The 19,349-nt window shown below is 35.9% G+C and overlaps 2 protein-coding genes across 2 annotated transcripts in view; one reads left to right on the top strand and one right to left on the bottom strand.

Moving 5' to 3' along the window:
* LOC103523263 (vesicular glutamate transporter 1) overlaps positions 1 to 5,152 on the bottom strand; it is a 64,126-nt gene extending 58,974 nt beyond the window's left edge. The window contains exon 1 of the mRNA XM_026832877.1: positions 5,051 to 5,152. Within this exon, the coding sequence (XP_026688678.1) occupies positions 5,051 to 5,145 (95 nt within the window). The 5' untranslated portion in view covers positions 5,146 to 5,152. The remainder of the gene's footprint in view (positions 1 to 5,050) is intronic.
* LOC103523255 (dorsal-ventral patterning protein Sog) overlaps positions 5,018 to 19,349 on the top strand; it is a 72,343-nt gene continuing 58,011 nt past the window's right edge. The window contains exons 1-2 of the mRNA XM_026832873.1: positions 5,018 to 5,153; positions 8,432 to 8,577. Coding sequence (XP_026688674.1) covers positions 8,433 to 8,577 — 145 coding nt within the window. The 5' untranslated portion in view covers positions 5,018 to 5,153; position 8,432. The remainder of the gene's footprint in view (positions 5,154 to 8,431; positions 8,578 to 19,349) is intronic.

Below are 19,349 nucleotides of genomic sequence, written 5' to 3'. Positions count from 1 at the left end.
ATTATGTCATGGGATGTCTTCAGTGGAAATAGCCATGGCCGTGACCACCTCTAGAGTGTAGTGTGAACATGTGTGTCTGTCTGCATGACGTCAGAAGGGTGTGGACACCTCGGATCCTCAACGTGTGAAATCACACCCGAGAATAAACGAATTCCGCCTCGGGGCAAAATGGATGAGGTAGCGGCCAAAATTATGCCACTCTATACTACGGTGAACAAGTTATCTATGAGAAGTAGACGTAGAACCCAAGTAGGAAGTACCTACCTTTATTTTACTCTAACGTGTACACTGGTAGGTATGTGTTACCTATGTGTCGGTGTACATGTACACAATGTACAAACTTACATATCTATGTAGGTATAGTGTGGCTACTTGGCTCCTGAAGTATTTACTTCGTATGAGTTCAATTTATAGCGTGCTTAGGTTTAATCATATCATGGTCGAATCAGCTCACAACTTTCGTGGTAAATACCTACGTGTTTTGGAAGCACCAATCATTTTTCTTCACTCAAATTTAGGCACTGAGATCATTATTGAACTTTTATCCACCATAGCAGTATCTTCGACAACTTTGAATCAGCAGTACTAGTGCTGAAAGTTTTTTGATAGAAAACAACTGTTGTCCAGTCAAGTTGTGTCTTCTCTTACCATTATTAAATTCGTTTATGTTAATAGAATCATGGTGTGATTACCATAAAAAATTATGGCATGGAGGTCACATTTTTATTAATTTTCTTTTTTACATTTCAATTACAGACATTCAACCCATACATGATCACTATTAGCTATCGATTTCTGGTCTGCATTGTGTTTAGCCCTGACTGGAATGGTTACTAAATTGTTGATCGGTGGCGCTAAGGTAACGTTTATTCCGTCATTAAATTACCATTTATGAATGAATTATGTTTTCCATAATGAAAACAATCATGTGTTCGTTACAACTTTGTAGTGGTGTAAAAACTGAAATTTTCGACCGACAAAGGGCTGAGCCTCAATCTCCCGTAGGTGCCTTTGGTAAACCATTATCCTTTCCAATAGATAATAATGATGTCTATTTCTGGCCATCTGTTCCCATTTCCTTACTATATTTAGGTAGCTAAGTTATTGTGTGTTTTTCCTGCCTATGCTTGTATACGTAACTCTAATTCACAAGGATCTCAACGTTTCTTTCCCTTGCAAGCTGCGGCTCAATTTTTAGCTGAATTCCTTTTAGGGATAAGCTTTTTATTTCGTTTTACTAGGGTTAGGACTATTAAAAATTTAGGACTCATTGTGAAGGGGGTAGATTTTTTTACATTAAAGTAAACTGTAGATAACCACTGGAATCCCACAAATGGTTGCTTTAATTTTGCTCATAAGTACCTAGAATGTCGCCGCACCTAAAATGGCCAATCTTGTCTTTAGGCATACCATCGAAACTGAAAAATACTTAGGTTTGGGTTAGGACTATTAAAAATTTAGGACTCATTGTGAAGGGGGTAGATTTTTTTACATTAAAGTAAACTGTAGATAACCACTGGAATCCTACAAATGGTTGCTTTAATTTTGCTCATAAGTACCTAGAATGTCGCCGCACCTAAAATGGCCAATCTTGTCTTTAGGTATACCATCGAAACTGAAAAATACTAAGGTTACCGTGATGGTCGACTGATTAATACTTACCACTTTTAATGCATACCCATTATTGAGTTCACTCCCAATAGACACACACTTTCCTGAATCCTCTTCAAATAAACAAAGTAATTTTTTAAGTAGGTTTGTTTATGCACCTTCATATTGTCTTCAGATATTCCCCTTGTTGCATGCACAATGCTAATATTTACCCTGTGTTCTGTGTTATTAGGAGCATCGCACATTTACATTTGTGTTTAATACTTCTCCACCAGTGGCTACTTCAAAACACGGAGAACTTTCTATCAGGCTCTTGTCTCTTCCGGGAAATTCTGTCCATTTTTAGAATAGACTGTCATTTCTTTGAAACATAAAATTAACATATGAAAACTTTGCATTTTTTTACCTAACCCTCTTCTTACTGTATCTTTTTCCACCTTAAAAAATCAGGATGATATCTATCTCCTTATAGTAGCATTCGGTTGCATGTAGTTCAAGTTCAATTGGTACAAATTGGAATGGACAAGGTCCCTTCTCGCTCACATAGAACAAAAGTAAATATTATATTCTGTTATTTGACAGTGTTTTATATTGTTATATCTGTGTCATCATCCCATACTCCACACCTAACCCTCTTCTTACTTTATCTTTTTCCACCTTAAAAAAATCAGGATGATATCTATCTCGGTTGCATGTAGTTTAAGTTCAATAATTGGTACAGATTGGAATGGACAAGGTCCCTTCTCGCTCACATAGAACAAAAGTAAATATTATATTCTGTTATTCGACAGTGTTATATCTGTGTCATCATCCCATACTCCATACTGATCCCACACCACTGCCAAGAACATTATTAGAGTATTTTCATCAACAGATAGGTAGAGGTACAAGCTTGCTATTTGTTTTTGTTTTTTGCATATTTTAATATCGAAAGTTTCCGGGGAGGGGTGAAGGGGTTTTATTAAAGTTCATATTATGATTTCATTCAGTCGCACGATTAAGGAGAATATTATTCAAATTTCGTACTAATAATGCTATTATTGCCATGTTGATACGCCCATTTCGGTCATGTACATTTACGTACGTACGTGGGAGTTTAATGTACCTACTATTCATGTTGATATAGCTGAGTAGCCTCGCGGTACTCATTCAGGATTCCAACCAGGAGGTAGCGGGTTCATTATCTATTTCTCTCTCCCCCTCTCTTCCCCTCTCTCCTCTCCCTTCCCCCCCTCTCTCTCTGTCATAAAAAAAGGAAGGGTGAGACTGGAAAGTCCCTTTTCCAAGCTGTAGTTTCTAGCGTTCACAAAAAGCCCTCTTCTTTGGAAAGAGATACATGTTTTGTAGGTGCCTACTTAAGTTTGCAAAGTAGTATTGAATTGAGTTAAACCCTCCTGTTCCATTCGTACAAGGGGACAATTCTGGTCGTTTCTTTTGGTACAAGGGCAGCTCCCTCGTTGAACCAGAAAATTGCAGGCATTCAATAATCTACTGCCAATTTTGTGAACTTTGTAGCATTTATTCCGTTCAATTTTCAAGGCGACTATATGAAAAAATTATGAAGTAGAATGCTGAATCTCTATTCTCTATCGACCACAATGCACATGGATTCTCTTCCGTCTACTAAACATTTCTACCGATTACAGGCATTTCTATAATCCCTTTAAAGGGAATAAAAACCCAAAGACGAGGGAAGGAGTCGAGGGTGACGGGGGTGGGGGCGATAAGTAGTGAAGTTTATGTGTTTCTTCCACATGAGTGCGTCGAGATGATAACCAAAGCCATTCTTCATGCTCACTGGATAGAAGAAAGAGGAAAAATCACAACTGAAAAGATTTTTATCCGATCGTTTTCCCCCTCCTCTGCCCGAAAAAAAGTATACCCAATTTTTTAGGGTCCATTTTTACTTTTTGTCTGTGTGGAGTAACTCGTGCACCGTTTCAGAATAGGTTTCATGTGGGTTTGTTGCAGCTTTTAATATTTTCCATTCGGAAATCTGTGTCCAGGTAAATTTTTTTGGTGAAACATGTGTGTGTATAAATTTGATGATTGTTACAATGTTACATCTAGGATTTCATTATAGATATTTAATTTCACTACATTATTTTTGTCTTAGCAGTAGTTCGATATAGCAAAAAGTTGCTCTGGGTACCCACATACCAAACTAATATCAATAGGTAGAGATGGTACCTAGTTAATTATGTATTTCTGGCTGGTGATTTATTATTGTTATCTATTTGTTTATCTTGCATTCTTATTCAAATTAGAGAAAGTTATGCTCTTTAGATGAACTAAAAAATCCAATTCTTCTTAATATTTCCTTATCTAAATTTTAATGCAATTGAATTTGAAAAGAAAAGAGAAAAGTTTTTCAAAAAATTCATTCGAAAAAAGTGAGATGAGAAAGTTTGATAAAACTATGCCCTGACTCTTAAACTGTGTAAAAAATGCAGAAAAGTTCAGAATTGATAAGTATTAAGTATACCTACCTAAAATCGAAAGCTCCCAGGGAATATCGGAGGTCACCATTCTAAATTCTAAAAGAATTCTAAAAAAAAAGGTCCCATTAATTCTGCATACTATTCCTTCAAGAAATTGGTCTCAAAAACACTTCTTTGAATAGTAAATTTATTAACACAAAGAAGCATTAGCGTTGAGAGTATTATAGGCATTAGAAGGACATGTCATTCCCCTTGAAAATAAATGAGAAAGCTGAGCCGCTTTGTACTTTAATTAAGGGGAAAAGCGCATCAATTTTCATTTATGTTTTAAGCTTTCAAATTGTTGTCGACAAAAATCTCTTCCTTCTTTTTTATATAAACATTTAGAAAACATTAACTTTGAAGTGCCGATGTTCCCCTGATTCTAAGCGATGCTTCGTGCAGAATTTTTTTTCCCCAAAAAGGAATACGTTTGAAGGGGACAAATTTGGAGTTTCACGTTCCAAAATATGTAGAATGCAGAAAAACGTGTAGTCAAAAGTTGATTTCTTGTTAATTTAGACTATGTAAATGATTTTTGATTTGGTATTAGATTGGACATTAAATTGTTCACGCCATGTGACCAGTCTTGGTTTACATTTTTCGCGTCGCAAGGAAACTCAACCAAAGCTCTCGCTACAAATCTTCAAAATGGTTAACTTGAAAAAATTGTTAAAAAATATTATTTTTCTTTTTATTATTTAAAAAAAATATCGTTTCACCGCTCATCTGTTGTACGTCCCTCATCTGTAGTTATGTGTCTTTTCCCCATCCGTGGCACAAGCTCCGGCTTTTACGGATGGGTATAACATTTATTGAATATTTATTTATATTGAGAGATTTGTATCGAATAACAAATAAATGGAAACTTCTTAAATAAAATTAAATAAATATGTTCCAGGAGCTCCAAAGAAGAAAGAAGTAACAAGGCATGCTAAAGCATAACTGAAGAATCCTACCTGGTGAACAGGGCAGATATTTTCTCCTTGATGATCTGCAGGGTCAGCCCCGTCATTTTCATTGAGGTCAGATTATCGGCATTCTGAAATTGCATCCAGGATGGTAAGTGTCAGTACTTTTTGCAATTTTATTGGCATAATATTATATAATGTATTTTCTTTTTCAATTTATAAACAGTTAGAAAGATATAAATAGCGCGGACGACCTGCTGTCCATAGTCTTAAAGTTAGATTATCGGCATTCTGAAATTGCATCCAGGATGGTAAGCGTCAGTACTTTTTGCAATTTTATTGGCATAATATTACATAACGTATTTTCTCAGATTATCGGCATTCTGAAATTGCATCCAGGATGGTAAGCGTCAGTACTTTTTGCAATTTTATTGGCATAATATTACATAACGTAGTAAATACCTACGTGTTTTGGAAGCACCAATCATTTTTCTTCACTCAAATTTAGGCACTGAGATCATTATTGAACTTTTATCCACCATTGCAGTATCTTCGACAACTTTGAATCAGCAGTACTAGTGCTGAAAGTTTGTTGATAGAAAACAACTATTGTCCAGTCAAGTTGTGTCTTCTCTTACCATTATTAAATTCCTTTATGTTAATAGAATCATGGTGTGATTAACTAAAAAATTGTGGCATGGAGGTCATATTTATTAATTTTCTTTTTTACATTTCAATCATAGACATTCAACCCATACATGATCATTATTAGCTATCGATTTCTGGTCTGCATTGTGTTTAGCCCTGACTAGAATGGTTACTAAATTGTTGATCGGTGGCGCTAAGGTAATGTTTATTCCGTCATTAAATTACCATTTATGAATGAATTATGTTTTCCATAATGAAAACAATCATGTTTGTGTTCGTTACAACTTTGTAGTGGTGTAAAAACTGAAATCTTCGACCGACAAAGGGCTGAGCCTCAATCTCCCGTAGGTGCCTTTGGTAAACCTTTATCCTTTCCAATAGATAATAATGATGTCTATTTCTGCCCATCTGTTCCCATTTCCTTACTATATTTAGGCAGCCAAGTTTTTGTGTGTTTTTCCTGCCTATGCTTGTATACGTAACTCTAATTCACAAGGATCTCAACGTTGCTTTCCCTTGCAAGCTGCGGCTCAATTTTTAGCTGAATTCCTTTTAGGGATAAGCTTTTTATTTCGTTTTACTTTTGAACTGCTCTCATGGAATCTCTCAGGGTAAGTGGTCTACTCTTAAAGCCCAGATCTTTTCATCATTTGCCACTGAACACATGGAGAAAATATTGTTCAGAATCTAAATGTATACTATTGATCACTAGCAATGTTTTGAGTTATTCAATAGTTCATATGTTGTCCAAAAAAATGGGTAAAAAGCTTTGTAAAAATTTTCTGAAAAAAACCTCCAGCATTAGTCAGATCTGTATTCTCAAACTGTCAATCATTCTTCATATTTCATACTTGGAAATTCTAAATTTTGTAACGAAGTTCTCTCTAAAATTCTCATTCAGTGCTCACGAATAAAAGGAACTGAAATCACAAAGACTGAGAGGGAGGTTAAAATAAATTTCTGGGGGAAAAAAATCAAATAGCTAAGCAACAACCGAACAAACCCTTTCAATGTTTTCAAATGCTTTTAATAAAATTCTCATTCAGTGCTCACGAATAAAAGGAACTGAAATCACAAAGACTGAGAGGGAGGTTAAAATAAATTTCTGGGGGAAAAAATCAAATAGCTAAGCAACAACCGAACAAACCCTTTCAATGTTTTCAAATGCTTTTAGTGCAGTAGCGTTTTATGAAAATTAAATTGAAACTGAAATTTGCATTATGTTTAGAATAAAAGGGGGAGCCATCACAAAATTGCTGACGCTAGCTAAAACAATAACAAGGAGTTCTTATCAAGGAATACAGATTGCTGGTAAAGAGATTTATGAGAGGAAGGGTTAGGACGAATCTCTCAGGGTAAGTGGTCTACTCTTAAAGCCCAGATCTTTTCATCATTTGCCACTGAACACATGGAGAAAATATTGTTCAGAATAAATGTACACTATTGATCACTAGCAATGTTTTGAGTTATTCAATAGTTCATATGTTGCACTCAATGGCAGATCATACTTTGGAGCATTAAACGTAACTATTCGTAATCCACATTCCTCGTAGAAGACAAATAAAAAACATTATGCTAGAAAAATATGTAAAAACTCTGTGCATAAAGAAGAAAAGGCGTTTTTTCCTGGGTCGTTTTCTCTCCTAGTTCCCAAAGTAAAATTTGCAAGATGTATTCAAAACGGATCTCATCAAAACGAAATCGTCTCTCATCACCTTTGATCCGGACCGACTTTCATCGGATAGAAGTCGCATGGTCGCACGACTTTTTTTCGTGTCGCGCGACACGTTTCCACTATGCGGGTCGCGCGGCAAAAGTCGCGTTGGTGGAAATCCACCTTTACGCTGCATAGCTTTTTGTTGATAGATTATAGCATTTAGGTATAGCCAAATCAAAATAATTATCTACTTGAAGAGATAATGAGATCACTTTTCTACTTGGATACATAACAGACGCGGATACTTCTAATTTATTTTTTACCTATTTGATTTTCGTTTATTTTTATTAGAAATTATTTTTGGAACTTCCTTGAACTTGATACTGTAATTATATTGTTATTAGCCAAGTTATTTTTACGTCATGTCTCCCATTAAGTAGCTGCGCCTTATTAGCAGGGGCCCATGAGGGAGGGAGGAATTAAAAACACCATGCGATATTCTTATTAATTGACGACATAAAAGCCAATTTTACGATCTCTCATTATCCCCGGTACTTGGTAGTTTCATTTTTTTCCTCTTCTCAACGCAACTTAAGGTGTTCTCATCAGCTATTATTCCACAAGTTTTAATTAATGCTCTATGGACCCTATAATTAATTTAATTATTGCCTATTAAGCTTGAAATCGAAAATTCTGTACACAAATTATTCCTCTTAAATAAGCCTATGAGATAAGAAATTAATTAGGGGTAGGTATATTCAGTAGGCATTCGTACAATATGTCTGGGATAATTCTTGCTTCCGTATTTTTCAGGTCCGTTCAGTGAGATCATCTTTTACTAGGTAGTAATTAAGTATACTTGCAGAGACTGACGTTATAAGGCCAAAATCCGTTCTCAAAATTTTTCACTCAACACGTTGTGTTGTAATGGAAAGATAAACATAGCTGTCTGTACTAGCAGAAAGACAAACATGGCTCAAAAATTACCCCCTCTGTCAGCAAAACTGCTCTAACGCTTCTAAGGCAAACAAGACTTCAGGAAATCAAATAGTTTAAAAATATATAATCTCTTCTTCTTCTAAACAATTCGACACGGTTTTAAGTTGTCTGTATTTGTGTTTCAGAATGTGGCAGCATCAGAGGACCCTTCTATTTCTACTGCTGTTTCTCTTATGTGCTGTCATGTACGTGCATGGCGGTAAAAACAAACGGATACGACTTCTAGGCGAAGATGCGATTGACAGAAAAGCTATGAATCACAATCGAGACGGTAAGTGATTTTTGTGATGGTAACTCATCGATTTCGGTCGTTTTCTCTCCTAGTTCCCAAAGTAAAATTTGCAAGATGTATTCAAAACGGATCTCATCAAAACGAAATCGTCTCTCATCACCCCAGGTAGTTTTCGCTTGTTAGTGCCCATAAAGACGGCGTTTTTAGACATAGCAATTGACTTTGCACGTCGCTATAAAGTCTGTAATGTAGTGTTTGTTGGTCTACCATGACGTTTATTTGGTCACCCATCCGGCGCGGCGCTTGTAAGGCCCAGCGTACTGTTTATACTTATTACTCATCACCCCAGGTAGTTTTCGCTTGTTAGTGCCCATAAAGACGGCGTTTTTAGACATAGCAATTGACTTTGCACGTCGCTATAAAGTTTGTAATGTAGTGTTTATTGGTCTACCATGACGTTTATTTGGTCACCCATCCGGCGCGGCGCTTGTAAGGCCCAGCGTACTGTTTATACTTATTAGACGTCGAGGTGAATTTATCGGTAAACGTGGGATGATGTTTATAGGCATTGTCAACGCTGACGATCTCGTGTCTTATATGACGTAGGCCGTGGAGTGCTGCCACGGTAACAACGTCTCATTCGGGCGAGAAAATTCCAACGGAGTTTTTTCAATGATAGGAAGAGGGAGAAGAACAAAACATGGACCACGTGACTCGGATTGTTTTTGACGTCGTACGCGACAGGTTACAGAGGGTGACACTTTGATCAATTGACGTCAAACTTTCAGAGAGCGAGTAGAATAACGTAGAACGTATACATAGTTGACATTCGAATTCGAAGGCATAGGAAGGCTATGCATTTGAATAAGCCTTCTACCTGCTCTTTTACATTACCTTTTGGCTAATCATAATAATTAGACTCATTGTCGCGACTTGTTTTCTTCAAAGAAGCTCTTCGGGAAATACCCCATTTTGGTATCAGTTTTTCTCCCCACCGCGAATTCCATGGTATAATCGCTGAACCGTACCTTCGGGAAACAGGGCCCAAGGATATATTTGATCTACATAATCTATCGAATCTCTATGCCAAGTTCGAGCGACTTTGGCTGAAATCTAAAGGTTTGGCTTTAAATAGCGGCCGAACCGTTCTCGAGGTCCGGCTCGGGGACATTTTTGATCATTATTAATTATGGAGGCTGTCTGCAAAAAATGAGCAACCTGTGGCTAAAGGTAATGTCGTGAGATACTGCATCAACTACCAGTTGTAAAACGCCATTTTCTCAATAAAGCTCATTGAATCCTTTTCCGATGCCACAGAACTCATCTTGCCAGTATGGACACACTCGTCCAGTTCGGGCATTCGACATAGCACACGACATTTATCATTCCACGGTTTTCAGATTCTCGTTCGGTGATTTGTGAAAATTACGGCCAACACTGATGAAAACGATTCTTGATGAATAAAAAATGGGCGCCATGTAATTTTGACGTCATTCGGTCCCGACTCCCGACAGTTAGGTTTGCCAAACTGTGAAATTATTCTCTCCAGCATTCTGGTCGCCGAGGTATATCTGAAATTCCGATCTCAAGACTGTTCATTATTCAGTTCATTCAGTGCCTTGGTTGCTCGCTTTGTTTCTCTTGGATCTGTAAAACCTCATCTTCAGTCTGGAAATCTGCAGCAGTTCTGATATAATATTGATTTCACGTCCGACCAAGAATATGAAATAAAATTTGCTTAAAGTTGTAGTGCAGTTGGAGAAAAGTTGAGTTGAAAATGCCGGAAAACCATGAAACTCTATTTCGTGTTGATATAGGTCGGGCGGGGCTTCGGACTCTTTACGTTCGCGCGCCTCCTGGCACGCTTGATAACAATTAACTAGGATGGGTGATGACAAAGCTGATCTTACAGACAATTTCTTCCTCCTTCTTAGAGCTCTATTAGGATACAATTTCATACCACGGTTGGAGTTCGAACCTCTGGCCTCCCGCTTACCAGACGAGCGCCCTAATACAGCATACCTAATTCAATCATTGATAAGACAATTCTTTACAATACGAAGAAAATGTGCTTCACAGCGGAAAAGAATGGTTCAGTAGTTGTTGTTCTTAGCTATTAGTTCATTTTCAAGAAGACCTGTTGACCTTTATTTGAACGACTTCGTTAGCAGTGCTAACTTAGTCCATTGGTAAAGCTACAACTCGCCTATCTAGTAAGCTTAAAGCGCGGGTTTGAATTCAATCAATAAGTTTTGCTATGGAGACAATATACATATTTAAAATGTCAAGTTTTCTTTTTTCAGAACTTCCCCTGTAAAACATTATGTTTTGGGAAGCACTGAACTGAAGTGATTGACTAATAATAGAGGGAATATGATATGGATCCAGTACCCTACTAATTACTACAACCAGAGTGTGAATATAGGTATTTATGATATGTGTATAGGTACATGGCCATTGTATCGTTTGCATTCTACACACAGTACGTGTGCATGTACATTACGCCTTGCGACAATCTTCAAATGACGTGAGGCGATCGTTTTCTGTTAATTCTGTTCTGATTTCTGATTTGTATCTTGGATGTTACACACACGGTTTCTCAAACATTTTCATTTCATTTTATTGTCTCGTTGTTTTAGTTTTGTGTTCATCGAGAGAGCTATTTTGGAGTGTGTTGTGCGCGTAGTCAATTTCGTTTACTCTGACAAATTAATATTCTTTTGAATTTTTATATTATTATTTTTTTCTTATTCGATCAGATTCTGTAATTTTCCTGTCGGTCTCGTTTCTTTTGCGATCTTTCCGTTTTTCTTCACGTTTGCTAAAAAAAGTAAATAATCAAATGTGCTTAAGTGATCGGTGCGATGTTTCTGTATTTGTTCGATTTTTGAGTAAAAATAGATTTACTCTAATTTTGTTAACTTAATTTTTCCCCGATTTTTTTTTTTTAATAAAAATATATAAAAGCCAGAACAAAAATAACCAAATTAAGACCTGTCTTGTGCATAGTTTCTCATTTAGGATTAACGAAATAATTAGTTAATAAGTGTTTTATAATAAATTATTCACTGGTTACCGGTTACGAAAAATTGATTTTTAGCTCATTTTTTTCAATTTCAAATTGTCAACAATTTTGTTTAAATATAGGTAATAATTAAGTTTATATCCGCGATATCTATTACCTACTTTCTACTTTTAGGAGTACACTCAAGTACTTAATAAATATTTAAGGTAAGATAATAGTTATTTAAAACTTATTTAGATAACATTTGCATATTACGAGTAGATCGTATTATTAATAATTATTATGATCGTATTATTAATAATGATCGTATAACACTTTGATCAATTGACGTCAAACTTTCAGAGAGCGAGTAGAATAACGTAGAACGTATACATAGTTGACATTCGAATTCGAAGGCATGGGATGGGTGATTGTATGTACCTATACCTACGTATCTATGCATTTGAATAAGCCTTCTACCTGCTCTTTTATATTACCTTTTGGCTAATCATAATAATTAGACTCATTGTCGCGACTTGTTTTCTTCAAAGAAGCTCTTCCGGAAATACCCCATTTTGGTATCAGTTTTTCTCCCCACCGCGAATTCCATGGTATAATGGCCACAACTTCTACCCTGATGTTATTCTGAACACGTGAGTTACTCGTGGCGTAAGGACGCTATGTGGCGCCGCCCGGACCATCATATCATACTAAATGACAGCCACTCTCATCTCATGAGCAGTTTCAATATATGAGAAGTGTCTATAATAAGATTATATTTTTATATCGCCGTCCAATGTAATTATAGCCATCATATCATACTAAATGACAGCCACTCTCATCTCATGAGCAGTTTCAATATATGAGAAGTGTCTATAATAAGATTATATTTTTATGTCGCCGTCCAATGTAATTATATATTTAATTTGAGCGCCAGATATATTTGTACGCGTTCTGCTCGTTACACACCAAGTCCGGGAACATCATACGGTATTTTTATTTTCAGGAAGTTTATATCCAAGTCCTGCGTGAGCGAGTGCCAAGATTTTGAAGGCTTTGTGAGAAGTTCAAATATCTTGGATATTATGTTTTGTCTGACTAATAATATGTCACCGCATGGTTCAATCCTATCTAGATACACTGCACTTTACATATAACATTACATAGGTGAGTTATGTAGCTATGATTGGGTTCATGCTAAAGTTCCTTTTGATTGTATTAATTCTTAATCCATGACACCTTTGAACTTAAGATTAGGCGTGCAGGGGTGACTTTTACTGAACCATAAGACTCATAAGAGCAATATCTATTCAATTTATAGTTCTGAACTAACCTTTGTAAATTCGCTCGCTGTTGTTTAATAAATATTTAAGGTAAGATAATAGTTATTTAAAACTTATTTAGATAACATTTGCATATTACGAGTAGATCGTATTATTAATAATGATCGTATTATTTATTATTAATAATAATTTTTTGCTGAAGGAGTTTATTATTTTTCAGTTCAGGTTTTTCAAGCGTGCCGGCAGTTATTTTTTAAATACCACGTGCTTTATGTGTGAGAAAAGTGGCGCGAAATTATAGAGGTAGTCAGCCCCATAAGGATATTTGATTGGCTACTTTAATTAAGTAGCGACCAGTTGCGGCATTACTGGTGTAAAAAGATTGATTATAAATGGGAAATAATAGCAAAGGAGGCATTTAGTAATGCTATGATACCCGCAAAAGTTGTGAACATGCTCTTCAACACAAATGACGATTTATTTTTTTTTTTTTTTTTTATTATACCTAATAGTGCCGTTTCGCAGAAGTGAGGTGTAATTTTTTTTTTTTTTTTTTTTTTTTTTTTTTATTATACCTAATAGTGCCGTTTCGCAGAAGTGAGGTGTAATTAGAAGGACATTAATACTTTCGGGAATCTCACGTAGAAATTCAAGTTTTCCTCTCTTCCGTGAAATAGAATCTGAAATTCATAACTTCTCGAGAATAATTCAGCTATTACGGGGACTTTCCGAGTGTTAATTGATTTATTAGGATACCTTGGGTCTATGGCGCGACAATTACCTGTTGAATCGGTCAATTATGTAACCACTACATATAATGCCATCAGATACCTCCTAGAAGAGATTTATATAATTTTCTGATTAAGTTGTGTCTGCAGTATAAATTAATTCAGAATCTTCCACTGCCAACGGTGGATAAAACAGCCTTCCTAGTTTCAAGAAATAGGAAAAGGTCTATACTATACATTACATAGTACTACCCCAGAAGAAACCTCCACCCCAATGGTTCGAAGTTTTCAGCTGTCCCTTGGTTGTAAATTCTTCACATATTACTGGTATATTTCATTGACTTCACTGCAGTATAAATTAATTCAGAATCTTCCACTGCCAACGGTGGATAAAACAGCCTTCCTAGTTTCAAGAAATAGGAAAAGGTCTATACATTACATAGTACTACCCCAGAAGAAACCTCCACGACCTCAACCCCAATGGTTCGAAGTTTTCAGCTGTACCTTGGTTGTAAATTCTTCACATATTACTGGTATATTTCATTGACTTCGAAATAATAGCTCAATTTCTAGAAAAGATCCCAAAGTGTTCCGAATTCTAGTAATTGTTTATTTTTATCATTCCTGGTGCATAATTATTAGTCAAAGAAAGGTCATTTGTGTTGGGGAAGTCAAAAGATAAGGTCTGCAATACTGCTGACCTCATCCATTTCTTGCAATTCTTACATCGCTCTAGATGTGTCATCTACAAATAGGACACTTTTGAAACTTTTTTCCTGTATTACCTTCTTCTTCCTTGTTATAATTATATGGGTCATCCATCTAAAGGTGGGAATTCTTACATCGCTCTAGATGTGTCATCTACAAATAGGACACTTTTGAAACTTTTTTCCTGTATTACCTTCTTCTTCCTTGTTATAAATGGATCATTTATCTAACGCTGACCAGGTTTTTGTTGATAGATATAGCATTTATAGCCAAATCAAAATAATTATCTACTTGAAGAGATAACGAGATCACTTTTCTACTTGGATACATATGTAACAGACGCAGATACTTCTAATTTATTTTTTACCTATTTGATTTTCGTTTAATTGTGGCGAATATCCAGACATTGCCTGAGACCAAAACCTTGTCACACAACAAAAAGTGCGAACTAGTTGTCCAACTTCTAAAAAAAGGTCTAAAGGTTGAGAGCGAAAGAAACATCAGAAATTGTGGCGAATATCCAGACATTGCCTGAGACCAAAACCTTGTCACACAACAAAAAGTGCGAACTAGTTGTCCAACTTCTAAAAAAAAGGTCTAAAGGTTGAGAGCGAAAGAAACATCAGCGGGCCATAATTATTTTGACCTGTGTTGTCAAAAAGAACCGGTTGGCTTGTCCAGTCAGATGTCAGTCGCTTATTACCTCTTTTTGAAACAAAAGTATTGTGTGGGGGTTTTTACAAATTTGTTATAGGCCTTTATTGTGTATGCGCCTCATTTCTTCCCTTCTCTTATGGGTTCGTAATAAAAATAGTCTTCTATGCCAGGTAGTGTTGATAGGTTCTTGGAACGTGTGAGGTAATGCGAGTACAAGATTATCAGGCAAGGGGTTGCTGATTGATACCCGGAACTGACGGGATCCTTGTTTTTTATTTGTTACTTTCCCTGCTTTGTGAGTACAAGATTATCAGGCAAGGGGTTGCTGATTGATACCCGGAACTGACGGGATCCTTGTTCTTTATTTGTTACTTTCCCTGCTTTGAATTTTATTCCGAAGAAGTTTATGGGGCTTCAAAGTATCCCCACACTTTATTTTTTGGTTGTTAGTCAATGCTAATTTATGAGTACAAGATTATCAGGCAAGGGGTTGCTGATTGATACCCGGAACTGACGGGATCCTTGTTCTTTATTTGTTACTTTCCCTGCTTTGTATTTTATTCCGAAGAAGTTTGTGGGGCTTCAAAGTATCCCCACACTTTATTTTTTGGTTGTTAGTCAATGCTAATTTACACTTGTTGCTTTGAAATTTTATCTTCATCCTCCAAGTCTCCAACCCATAAGTCTTCACTCGAAACGTCCAATACATACTGCATAAGCAAGATCTCCCGTTACCTAGGGACTGCGGACGCTTGTTTTCCACTAAGCGATGTTTTGTATTCCTCTGCCCGCTCATTGCTCAAATTCTTACATGATGCTGATAAACTTAGAGTGTATATCATTGCTTGTGCCATTAATTTTATATCTGTCGAATGTGGTTAGGTGTCTGGTATGTATATTTCGGACACAGTGCCAATTTGTCAATGAAAGACTCATTATATTTTGTCACCCACCTAGATGTCCTCTTCAGACCCTTGCGCTCTAACGGGGTATATTCTTAGGAAGTGTCCATAATCCATAGCATTTGAAGAAACATCTGGCGTTTTAGAATCCAGAGTTCTTATTGGCTACCAGAGTGGGTTAACAGTCCCTAACCTCACTCTGGCTCATATGACCTATTTTTTTTCTTTTTATTACTCTCTTCTTTTTATAGGTGTCATTTTCTTACGCAGCAGTGAGCTTCAATCCTTCAATGAGGAAATTTTTAGCTCTGTTCAGGTGACATCGTATCTATGATTCTAACCAAAGTAAAGATTTTCGTCTCTCAAATGTGTATGGGTTCCCTTCCTGAGTAGCTGAATTCCCTTCCTCTGCTCCTGAATTCGCTTATCCTGCTCCTGAATTTCCCTTCTTCTGCTTCTAAATTTACCTTTAGCCTAAAACTGACAGTACAAAGCGAATGGCACTTTATTTTCAGGGGGTTGGTTCTATTTCACGACTTCTATATCGTTTCTTTCCCTCTCTCCTCTCTCCCTCCCTAATTAGATGCGAAGTTAAAAAGCGAATCCTGAGTTTTTGATATTGATTCACTTTTTTCCCCAGAACTAGACAATTCAATTTTAATTTTTCCTCTCTCAGTTTCTCCTTCTTTACTTTCCTTTATCCTTCTCTTTCCCCACCATGTTCCTGAATGCGAAGTTAAAAAGCGAATCCTGAGTTTTTGATATTGATTCACTTTTTTCCCCAGAACTAGACAATTCAATTTTAATTTTTCCTCTTTCTCCTTCTTTACTTTCCTTTATCCTTCTCTTTCCCCACCATGTTCCTGTTCCCTTCTCTCTCCTTTTTTATCCATAGTAGCTATTTAATAGCATTATTATTGTAAAATGTACTGTTGAACATAACGAGCTTAAATATTACACAACTTTCAAACTTCTTTTTCTCCTTCCTTCCCTTTTCCCCCCTCATGGCCTTTTATTTATAGGAGCTTCTATTCGCTCTTTTTCTGTCGTTTTTTTTAAGTACCCAAATACCTATAATGATTTTTCAGTTTCTTTAAAATTTACAGAATGACTACGTTATTCCATATATTATGTAGATGCATAATATTTAAATATTGATCGACCCTATTTAGCAACATTAGCAAATGAAGTGAACTCTGTGAACAGGCTTGGACATGTATTGCATTTTTCATTTTAAAATAGGTTTCACGGCGCATCCAACAAGACTGGAGTCTCCGGAGCCATTGCTACCGATGTGCTCATAACTATTATTTGATAGGAAATTAGGAACCAAAAATTAACACAAAAAATTTGGTTTATTTGTTACCAATATAAGAAGAAAGACTTCTCGTGGAGAAAAAAAGCTGTGAACATTATTTTGAAAATAAAGGACAACAATTGACTTGCCAAAAATCACCAAAAAAATGGGTAAAAAGCTTTGTAATAATTTTCTGAAAAAAACCTCCAGCATTAGTCAGATCTGTATTCTCAAACTGTCAATCATATTTCATACTTGGAAATTCTAAATTTTGTAACAAAAATTTATAGGAGCTTCTATTCGCTCTTTTTCTGTCGTTTTTTTTAAGTACCCAAATACCTATAATGATTTTTCAGTTTCTTTAAAATTTGCAGAATGGCTACGTTATTCCATATGGATGCATAATATTTAAATATTGATCGACCCTATTTAGCAACATTAGCAAATGAAGTGAACTCTGTGAACAGGCCCTGACTCTTAAACTGTGTAAAAAATGCAGAAAAGTTCAGAATTGATAAGTATTAAGTATACCTACCTAAAATCGAAAGCTCCCAGAGAATATGGGAGGTCACCATTCTAAATTATAAAAGAATTCTAAAAAAAAGGTCCCATTAATTCTGCATACTATTTATGTTCCTGTTCCCTTCTCTCTCCTTTTTTATCCATAGTAGCTATTTAATAGCATTATTATTGTAAAATGTACTGTTGAACATAACGAGCTTAAATATTACACAACTTTCAAACTTCTTTTTCTCCTTCCTTCCCTTTTCCCCCCTCATGGCCTTTTATTTATAGGAGCTTCTATTCGCTCTTTTTCTGTCATTTTTTTAAGTACCCAAATATCTATAATGATTTTTCAGTTTCTTTAAAATTTACAGAATGACTACGTTATTCCATATATTATGTAGATGCATAATATTTAAATATTGATCGACCCTATTTAGCAACATTAGCAAATGAAGTGAACTCTGTGAACAGGCTTGGACATGTATTGCATTTTTCATTTTAAAATAGGTTTCACGGCGCATCCAACAAGACTGGAGTCTCCGGAGCCATTGCTACCGATGTGCTCATAACTATTATTTGATAGGAAATTAGGAACCAATATTACATTACGTTCTGTATTTGGTTACCAAAACCAAATACTTTCTTTCCCCTATAAAACCACCTACAAATACACCAACCTATCTTCGACTCCCTATTTTACCTATCCTTCCTTTAATTCGATCTAAGTGCACTACTTTATTACAATCCTCTTATTGTCTTTGTTAAGCTCTTCAGTTTAATTTGACCCACATTCAAATGAAATAATGACAATAATCTTATAGTCTTATAAACCTCTCCTTTGTTTCATAATTACGTAATAATCCAAGTACCTTTTATTATGAGATTATTGACTAGTTTTTATCAAAGAAAGGTACCCACATTCAAATGAAATAATGACAATACTCTTATAGTCTTATAAACCTCTCCTTTGTTTCATAATTACGTAATAATCCAAGTACCTACCTATTATTATGAGATTATTGACTAGTTTTTATCAAAGAAAGGTAGGTACGTATTATATAATAATAAAATTGAAGTTTTAGTCAGGTATAACAATATCATGGTCAATTAACATAATCCCTATTGTATGCATGTTGAAATTACTTATTTATCATGCTACCTCATTATACAGTCTTTACATTTATTTCGTAGCTTTTGAACACAAAGCCTCAAAGGTCTTCTTTAGCTGATTAGTGTTTGTCAACATTTAGTCTGAAGTCATAGTCGCGTCCTGGACTCCTGGCTCACGTTACATTTTATTGATGAGATGACTTCTCAATAACTTTGACTTTCTAGTCCCCGAGACCTAGCTCGGTGGTGTACTGGCCCGGTAAACAAGAGGGTGCGGGTTCAATCCCTGCTTCAGTATAAAATTTTAATCCTTTTTAATTTCATGATTTTACCACTCAGGTTAAGAGCTCTCAGGTTAGGTGATAGAAAATTCAAGTAGGTAACTAATATAACTTAATATAAGTGCTTTTGTATTAACATAGTAACTAGTAACTTGTCGAGACTGATGGTAAACTACTCACGATGCTCGCCCTGTTGCCCACATAGAGCCTGTTTAGATGACATGCGAGATTGTACCTTATGAAAGAAGTAGATTTAGTTTACCTTATGGACACTGTCAATTAGGATCAAGAAGTCCCACTAGGAGTTAAAAAAATACAAACCAGGGGGCGGAAC

This window comes from Diaphorina citri, unplaced genomic scaffold (genome assembly GCF_000475195.1).
Source record: "Diaphorina citri unplaced genomic scaffold, Diaci psyllid genome assembly version 1.1 scaffold83, whole genome shotgun sequence".
NCBI classification, from domain to species: Eukaryota; Metazoa; Arthropoda; class Insecta; order Hemiptera; family Psyllidae; genus Diaphorina; species Diaphorina citri.
Note: the sequence above shows the minus strand (reverse complement) of the source record. Positions and strands in the feature narration are given on the sequence as shown.